At 39.1% G+C, this 9,743-nt stretch overlaps 1 protein-coding gene across 7 annotated transcripts in view; it reads left to right on the top strand.

Moving 5' to 3' along the window:
• Window positions 1–7,346, top strand: part of nemy (cytochrome b561 family member no extended memory) — a 133,269-nt gene extending 125,923 nt beyond the window's left edge. For 4 of the 7 annotated variants that reach the window (XM_073956787.1, XM_073956786.1, XM_073956789.1 and 1 more), the window contains exons 4-6: window positions 23–251; window positions 399–575; window positions 6,777–7,278. In XM_073956787.1, the coding sequence (XP_073812888.1) occupies window positions 23–251; window positions 399–575; window positions 6,777–6,918 (548 nt within the window). In that variant the 3' untranslated portion in view covers window positions 6,919–7,278. Of the gene's footprint in view, window positions 1–22; window positions 252–398; window positions 576–6,776 lie in introns of all 7 variants that reach the window. The other 3 variants (XM_073956784.1, XM_073956785.1, XM_073956783.1) reach the window with 1 other exon arrangement.
• The last annotated feature ends 2,397 nt before the right edge of the window (window positions 7,347–9,743 follow it).

Below are 9,743 nucleotides of genomic sequence, written 5' to 3'. Positions count from 1 at the left end.
AATTAACTCGTTCTCTATTCAGCCATTCTTTTGTATCGTCTGTGCCGCTGCCTGAAACACATCTACGTGAAACTGGTTCACATGCTGTTCCATGCATGCGCCATTCCATGTATCGCTTTGGGATTTTTGTCCGTATTCGATTCGCACAATTTATCCGAACCACCGAAACCGAATTTTTATAGCCTGCACACATGGTTGGGCTTCGTGACCATGGGAATGTTTGCCATGCAATTTGTTGTTGGTTTCTTCAGGTGAGTACGTCGATGGTGATGGTGATACCGATGTTGATGATGATGATTTCAATAAATTACCCATGTCGTATTTCATATTTTATTTTTGTTTATTGTTTTGTATTTAATCTTCTGTTTTAATGTTTTTATTATTGTCGTTTTTTGCAGCTTTTTGATATTATTATGCTGTGAGAATCGCACTTACAATTGCCGTGCCACCATGGTACCAATCCATGCCAGTTTTGGTTTGGCCAATTTTATGATGGCTATTGCGACCTGTGTCACCGGTCTGGTTGAGAAGGAACGTCAAATGATTGGCGGTGATAATGGCGATACAGCAATAAGGTAAGTACATAAAATTCGGAAACCAATGTCAAAAGACCCCCTTTATCCAGAAGACCTTCTATAGGTCTTCTATAACCATTAGACCTTTTACGGGCCTTCTACAGGACTTCTATAGCCAGAAAAGCTTCTACAGGTCTTCTATAGCCAAAAGACCATCAAAAGGTCTTCTATAACCAGCAGATCTTCTACAAGTCTTCTATAGCCAAAAGACTTTCTACAGGTCTTCTATAACCAGAAGACCTTCTACATACCTTTTATAGCCAGAAAACATTCTGCGGGTCTTCTACAGCCAGAAGATCTTCTACAGGTATTTTATAGCCAGAAAACCTTCTATAGGACTTTTATCGACAGAAGACCTTCTAAAGATCTGATGAAGCCAGAAAACATTCTGCAGGTCTTCTATAGCCAAAACACCTACTACAGGTCATCTATAGATAGAAGACCTTCTACAGGTCTCGAAAGTTATTCTACAACCAGAAAACATTCTTCAGGTCTTCTACAGCTAGAAGATCTTCCACAGGTCTTCTATAACCAGAAGACCTTCTGCAGGTCTTCTAAAGCTAGAAATCCTTCTACACGTCTTCTATAGACAGAAGATATCTTGCATGTCTTCTATATTCAGAAGACCTTCTACCTTCTACAGGTCGTCTATAGCCAGAAAACCTACCTTCTACAGCCCTAGTCTGGAGACCTTTTACAGGTCTTCTATAAGCAAAGGACCTTTTAGAAAAATTTTCTATAGGCAGAAGACCTTTTACAGCTCTTCTCTAGTCCGAAGACCTTTTGTAGGTCTTGTCTAGTCCGAAGTCATTTTAAAGGTTTTCTCTAGACCGAACATTTCTATAGGTCTTCTTTTTTTTCGAGGAATTTGTACAGGTGTTCTATAGTCCGAAGACCCTTCACAGATATTCTCCGGCCCGAAAACCTTTTAAAGGTTGAACCAGTAGCATGAAGACCTTTTACAGGTCTTCTTTAGTCCGAACACCTCTTACAGGTCTTCTCCAGTCCGAAGACCTCCTACAGATCTTCTCTAGTCCGAAGACCTCTTACAGATTTTCCCTAGGCCGAAGACCTCTTACAGGTTCTCTTTAGCCCGAAACCCTCTTGCAGGTCTTCTCTATTCCGAAGACCTCTTACAGGTTTTCTCTAGTCCAAGGACCTTTTACAGGTCTTCTCTAGTCCGAAGTCGTTTTACAGGTCTTCTCTAGACCGAACATTTTTATAGGTCTTCTTTTTTCGAGGAATTTGTACAGGTGTTCTATAGTCCGAAGACACTTCACAGACATTCTCCGGCCCGAAAACCTTTTAAAGGTCACCTGTAGCATGAAGACCTTTTATAGGTCTTCTTTAGTCCGAAGACCTCTTACAGGTCTTCTCCAGTCCGAAGACCTCTTACAGGTCTTCTCTAGTCCGAAGACCTCTTACAGATTTTCCCTAGGCCGAAGACCTCTTACAGATTTTCCCTAGGCCGAAAACCTCTTACAGATTTTCCCTAGGCCGAAGACCTCTTACAGGTCCTCTTTAGCCCGAAAACCTCTTGCAGGTCTTCTCTATTCTGAAGACCTCTTACAGGTTTTCTCTAGTTCAACATTTTTTAGGTCTCTAGTTCGAGGAATTTGAACAGGTGTTCTATAGTCCGAAGACCCTTCACAGATATTCTCCGGCCCGAAAACCTTTTAAAGGTCACCTGTAGCATCAAGACCTTTTACAGGTCTTCTCCAGTCCAAAGACCTCTTACAGATTATCCGTAGGCCGAAGACCTCTTACAGGTCCTCTTTAGCCCGAAACCCTCTTGCAGGTCTTCTCTATTCCAAAGACCTCTTACAGGTTTTCTCTAGTCCAAGGACCTTTTACAGGTATTCTCTAGTCCGAAGTCATTAAAGGTCTTATTTAGACCGAACATTTTTATAGGTCTTCTCTGGTTCGAGGGTCCGAAGACCCTTCACAGACATTCTCCGCCCCGAAAACCTTTTAAAGGTCACCTGTAGCATGAAGACCTTTTACAGGTCTTCTCCAGTCCAAAAACCTCTTACAGATTATCCGTAGGCCGAAGACTTCTTACAGGTCCTCTTTAGCCCGAAAACCTCTTGCAGGTCTTCTCTATTCCAAAGACCTCTTACAGGTTTTCTCTAGTCCAAGGACCTTTTACAGGTATTCTCTAGTCCGAAGTCATTAAAGGTCTTCTTTAGACCGAACATTTTTATAGGTCTTCTCTGGTTCGAGGGTCCGAAGACCCTTCACAGACATTCTCCGGCCCGAAAACCTTTTAAAGGTCACCTGTAGTATGAAGACCTTTTACAGGTCTTTTTTAGTCCGAAGACCTCTTACAGGTCTTCTCCAGTCCAAAGACCTCTTACAGATTATCCGTAGACCGAAGACCTCTTACAGGTCCTTTTTAGCCCGAAAACCTCTTGCTGGTCTTCTCTATTCCAAAGACCTCATACAGGTTTTCTCTAGTCCAAAGACCTTTTACAGGTATTCTCTAGTCCGAAGTCATTAAAGGTATTATTTAGACCGAACATTTTTATAGGTCTTCTCTGGTTCGAGAAATTTGTACAGGTGTTCTATAGTCCGAAGACCCTTCACAGACATTCTCCGGCCCGAAACCCTTTTAAAGGTCATCTGTAGCATGAAGATCCTTTACAGGTCTTCTTTAGTCCGAAGACCTCTTACAGGTCTTCTCCAGTCCGCAGACCTCTTACAGGTCTTCTCTAGTCCGAAGACCTCTTACAGATTTTCCCTAGGCCGAAGACCTCTTACAGGCCCTCTTTAGCCCGAAGACCTCTTGCAAGTCTTCTCTATTCCGAAGACCTCTTACAGGTTTTCTCTAGTCCGAAGACCTTTTATAAGTCTTGTCTAGTCCGAAGTCATTTTAAGGGTCTTCTCTAGACCGAACATTTTTATAGGTCTTCTCTAGTTCGAGGAATTTGTACAGGTGTTCTATAGTCCGAAGACCCTTCACAGACATTCTCCGGCTCGAAAACCTTTTAAAGGTCACCTGTAGCATGAAGACCTTTTACAGGTCTTCTTTAGTCCGAAGACCTCTTACAGGCCTTCTCTAGTCCAAAGACCTCTTGCAGGTTTTTTCTTGGCTAAAGACCTCTTAAAGGTCCTCTTTAGCCCGAAGACCTCTTGCAGATCTTCTCTATTGCGAAGGCTTCTTACAGGTTTTCTCTAGTCCGAAGACCTCTTCTGGTTATAGAAGACGTTCTACCTTCTACAGCCCTAGTCTGGAGACCTTTTACAGGTCTTATGTAGTTCGAAGACCTTTTACAGGTCTTATATAAGCAAAAGACCTTATGGAGGGTTTCTATAGCCAGAAAATCTTCTATAGGCGGAAGACCTCCTACAGTTCTTCTCTAGTCCGAAGACCTTTTATAGGTGTTGTCTAGTCCGAAGTCATTTTCAATGTCTTCTCAAGACCGAACATTTTGTAGGTCTTCGCTAGTTCGAGGAATTTGTACAGGTTTTTTATAATCCATAGACCCTTCACAGACATTCTCCGGCCCGAAGACTTTTTACAGGTCACCTGTAGCCCGAAGACCTTTCTTTCGTCCAAAGACCTCTTAGAGGTTTTCTCAAGGCTGAAGACCTCTTAGAGGTTTTCTCAAGGCTGAAGACCTCTTAGAGGTCCTCTTTAGCCCGAAGACCTCTTGCAGGTCTTCTCTATTCCGAAGACCTCTTCTGGCTATAGGAGACCTACCTTCTACAGTCCTAGTGTGGAGACCTTTTACAGGTCTTATGTAGTTCGAAGACCTTTTACAGGTCTTATATAAGAACAAGACCTTCTGGAGGGTTTCTATAACCAGAAAATCTTCTATAGGCAGAAGACCTTCTACAGTTCTTCTCTAGTCCGAAGACCTTTTATAGGTGTTGTCTAGTCTGAAGTCATTTTCATTGTCTTCTCTAGACCGAACATTTTTTAGCTCTTCTCTAGTTCGGATAATTTGTACAGGTTTTCTATAGTCCGAATACCCATTACAGACATTCTCCGGCCCGAAGACCTCTTGCAGGTCTTCTTTAGTCCGAAGACCTCTTACAAGTCTTCTCTAGTCCGAAGACCTCTTACAGGTTTTCTCTAGGCTGAAGACCTTACAGGTGCTCTTTAGCCCGAAGACCTCTTGCAGGTCTTCTCTATTCCGAAGACCGCTTTCAGGTTTTCTCTAGTCCGAAGTCCTTTTCTGGCTATAGAAGACCTTCTACAGCCCTAGTCTGGAGACCTTTTACAGGTTTTATGTAGTTCGAAGGCCTTTTACATGTCTTCTATAAGCAAAAGACCTTCTGGAGGGTTTCTATAGCGAGAAAATCTTCTATAGGCAGAAGATCTTCTACAGCTCTTCTCTAGTCCGAAGACCTTTTATAGGTCTTGTCTGGTCCGAAGTCATATTAAAGGTCTTCTCTAGACCGAACATTTTTAGTTCTTCTCTAGTTAGGGGAATTTGTACAGGTGTTCAATAGTCCGAAGACCCTTCACAGACATCCTCCGGCCCGAAGACTTTTTACAGGTCACCTGTAGCTTAAATACCTTTTACAGGTCATCTTTAGTCCGAAGACCTCTTAAAGGTCTTCTCCAGTCCGAAGACCTCTTACAGGTCTTTTCTAGGCCGAAACCTCTTACAGGTCCTCTCTAGCCCGAAGACCTCTTACAGGTTTTCTCTAGTCCGAAGACCTCTTACAGGTTTTTCTAGTCCAAGGACCTTTTAGAGGTCTTCTCTAGTCCGAAGTCATTTTAAAGGTCTTCTCTTTACTGGAATTTGTACAGGTGTTCTATAGTCCGAAGACCCTTGACAGTCATTCTCCGGCCCGAAAACCTTTTAAAGGTCATCTGTAGCATGAAGACCTTTTACAGGTCTTCTTTAGTCCGAAGACCTCTTACAGGTCTTCTCCAGTCCGAAGACCTCCTACAAGTCTTCTCTAGTCCGAAGACCTCTTACAGATTTTTCCTAGACCGAAGACCTCTTACAGGTCCTCTTAAGCCCGAAAACCTCTTGCAGGTCTTCTCTATTCCGAAGACGTCTTACAGGTTTTCTCTAGTCCAAGGACCTTTTACAGGTCTTCTCTAGTCCGAAGTCATTTTAAAGGTCTTCTCTAGACCGAACATTTTTTTTTGTCTTCTCTAGATCGAGAAATTTGTACAGGTGTTCTATAGTCCGAAGACCCTACACAAACATTCTCCGGCCCGAAAACCTTTTAAAGGTCATCTGTAGCATGAAGACCTTTTACTGGTCTTCTTTAGTCCGAAGACCTCTTACAGGACTTCTCCAGTCCGAAGACCTCTTACAGGTCTTCTCCAGTCCAAAGACCTCTTACAGGTCCTCTTTAGCCCGAAAACCTCTTGCAGGTCTTCTCTATTCCGAAGACCTCTTACAGGTGTTCTCTAGTCCAAGGACCTCTTACAGGTCTTCTCTAGTCCGAAGTCATTTTAAAGGTCTTCTCTAGACCGAACATTTTTTAGGTCTTCTCTAGTTCGAGGAATTTGTACAGGTGTTCTATAGTCCGAAGACCCTTCACAGACATTCTCCAGCCCGAAAACCTTTTAAAGGTCACCTGTAGCATGAAGACCATTTACAGGTCTTCTTTAGTCCGAAGACCTCTAACAGATTTTCCCTAGGCCGAAGACCTCTTACAGGTCTTCTCTAGTCCGAAGAACTTTTACAGGTATCATGCAACCTGAAGACCTTTTACAGATCTTCGTCTCTGATTCGAAGTCATTTTACAGGTCTTCTCTAGATCGAACATGTTTTTTTAGGTCGTCCCTAGTCCTAGGAATTTTTACAGGTATTTTGTAGCCCGAAGACTTTTTGCAGGTCTTCTCTAGTCGGAAACACTTTTACAGGTCTTCCCCTGTCCGAAGATCTTTTACAGGTTGTTTCTAGTCCGAAGACATTTTCAAGGTGTTCTCTAGTCCGAATACGGGTCTTCTGTAGCCCAAAACCCTTTAACAGGTCTTCTCTATTCCGAATACCTTTTATAAGTCTTCTTTAGTCCGAAGACCTTTAACAAGTCTTCTCGAGTCCGAAGGCCTTTTACCGATATTCGTTTTTATGTGAAATTTTAGCGAAGTTTTAGCCACATTTTTAGTTGAAATATGACCTGTGAATTTGTCTTAACCTGACTTATATCTTAACTTGCGATCCCGAAATTATTAATTCATTTTATTATTAGAATACAAACTCTGACCCTATTTTGTTTTATTTTCAGCACCCGCAGTTCAGAGATCGAACACTATATCATGAACTCCTTGGGCATTGTTTTGGTGGCGATAGGCATTATTGTCTCTGTTGCCGTTAGACGTTCAAATGCTCCAGCCACTGCCAAAGTTTATGTTACCGAACGGATTTAAGTTCGCCGTCTCAGCAGCAATAACAACAAAAAGAATGAAAAGACATGAACTACCCCACCACCCCAAAATGCAACTATTCCTTCCTGCCCGCCCCCGTAATTTTGTATTCCCCCCAGCAAAAATATAAAAAATAACACCAAAACATTAACAACAACAACTTATTAAAAAAAACAACATCCCAAATGTCAATGTCATAACTTTTTATCTAAAATCTATAAAACAACAACAAAAATATGTTTTTCTTTTAAATGTTTTTATTATTATTAATAGATATATATGTATATCTTTTTTGTATGTATTTAACCTTATTGTAGTAGAAGTCCTTAAATTAAAATTAAAAACATAATCTAAAACCAAAAACAAGAATCAAATTATACAAAAATTAAATTAAATTTAATAAAAAAAATATATAAATAAAAATCAAAAAACCATCCCACTTGTCATATCTACTATTCGCGTAGCTATTGAATATCAGATAAAATATAAAATTATGCCAAAATTCCACTACCAATTAATATAAATATACATATAGAATAAATATACACACCAACGTACATACATACATTCACAATTCCATGTCGTCGTTATAAATGTGGGACAACATAAATCTCCTTTTAATAAGTAGTCCTAATATAGCTTGCAACCCAGTTAACATTGATTTAAGGTGGTATTTTTTGGTACCCAAGGGTATTTCCAATCCTCTTCTTGATTATCGGCACAACGAGCTTGATTGAAGTAGGTGAGTAATTTGGCCGAAATATGTTTGTGCTAATTTTTTAGGTTTGCATTTTTTCGACATCCAGTTTCCGTATTGTATTAGAATGTACCTTTTCCAGGACATAAAGACAGTTGCGATGCATCTCTGCTGCAGAAAAATGAACCTGAATGAAGTACTGATATCTCCGTGTCAATACTCCGGTATGGGATACATCGAAGTATGTAGTATGTGACCGAAGCCACTGTGAAGGACAGAAGGCTTGGAATAGAAAAGTTCTATGAAAAAAACGGAAAATCGAATCCATATTTCATTCTGTAAATTTCATTCATTTACAGTTTTCTCTTAAATTCTGTTTTGTGCAGGGCTGTTTTAAAATCTGGATTGAATTTTAATTTACCGAAACTTATCGAAATATTATGTAAAGCACATTGTCCTGTCTCTTTACCTGACGACGAACAATCTATACAAATAAAACAAAATAATTTTTTTCTACAAACATCATGAAAAAGTATACCTATAATCCTCTGTATTTCAATTACCATTTTTTTCGCAAATTCGATCAAATGTACTCGTATGTAGATCAGTATACGTAAATGTAAATCCTATATGTCCGATAAAACTAAACGACTAACTATTTGAAATGGGAGAATGATTTGTTGTAATTATTATTTTGAACTTATACTATGTTTACATTTACGAAATCCACTCGATTTAAACTGCCAATTCCATTGCTCAAACGTCAAATGAAATCCAATCGATTTCAGATGAGTTTTCATTTGACGTATACACAAAGGAATTGACAGATGGAATCGAGTGGATTTCGTAAATGTAAACATAGTCTTATTACCTTTCTCCTAAAGTTTGTTTTATCTACAACACCAAATTCCAATAAAAACCACAGCAATACAACAATACAGAAAATATAATATAAAAACATATATTTGCTAAGAAATTTAATAAGAATGTCAAAACGATGAATTAAATCAAACGAACGAAATACAAAGATTCCAATTTCATACATAATTATATACAATTATTAATAAATAAATAGTTATTTATTTAAAAAAAAATTAAAAAATAAATAAAAATTATTTTATTGTGTTCATTAATAAAGTAAAATTTGCATATTGGATATGTTTTGTATGTAAAAATAAATGTTTTCTATTATTATTAGTTTTCTTTGAATGGGAATGTGTACCTATAATGTGTTCTTGTAAAGTGCAGTACACATTAGGTGTGTTCGTTTATTCAATAATTTGTACTATTCTGTACAAATCCAGTAACTTCTTGAGAACGACTAAGGTCTTTTGCATTGTACTGCAGAGTAAACGAACAGCATCCAGTAACAATTTGTACAAATTTTGAGTAAACGAACGCACATTTTTGCTCTGTTCCAGAACCTGCAAGAAGCTACTATTTCTTACTACGATAACATTTTTTCCTTTATGTTATCGGAAAAAATATTAAAAATTAGTAGATTCTTGCAGTTCTGGAACAGACCAATTGTCAGTTTTAAAATGTCGATTTTTCGCAATTATCGATAACTGTCCAACCGTCCAGCAACCAGGTTACCTGCCTGAGGTTACCATTTCTTACCATTTTTAACCTGCAAAGCGTTCCTTTACTTTTACAAGCATACAATTTATATGATAGCAGTTCACCACTTTTACCATTTTTGCCACTGTTACCATTTATTTTTAAGTAAAGGAACAGACCATATTTTGTGGTTACATGTGCTCTGTTCCAGAACTGCAAGAATCTACTAATTTTTACTATTTTTTCGATAACATAAAGCAAAAACTGTTATCGTAGTAAAAAATGGCAGCTTCTTGCAGGTTCTGGAACAGAGCAATGATGAATGCCAAAAATGAACGGCCACACTAGCAAGCAACCGCAAAGCTGTCATTCAAAACTGACAATGTGTACCCAGCTTAAGGGGGTTTATAAAATAGGACAGTTTATGTACAATATTACCGATTTATTCTAATCTATATATAAAAGAGTTGAGTGATGATGACTGACAGATCTACAACGTCCAGACGAAATGGCTGTAGCTAGAAACCTGAAATTTTGGGTGAGGGTTAGTCTTGGGGCGAAGGTGCTCGAT

Source organism: Musca autumnalis, unplaced genomic scaffold, assembly GCF_047663935.1.
Source record: "Musca autumnalis isolate F117 unplaced genomic scaffold, ASM4766393v1 scaffold_5, whole genome shotgun sequence".
NCBI lineage: Eukaryota > Metazoa > Arthropoda > Insecta > Diptera > Muscidae > Musca > Musca autumnalis.
The sequence above is the reverse complement of the archived record's forward strand: the minus strand, read 5'-3'. Positions and strand labels throughout refer to the sequence as shown.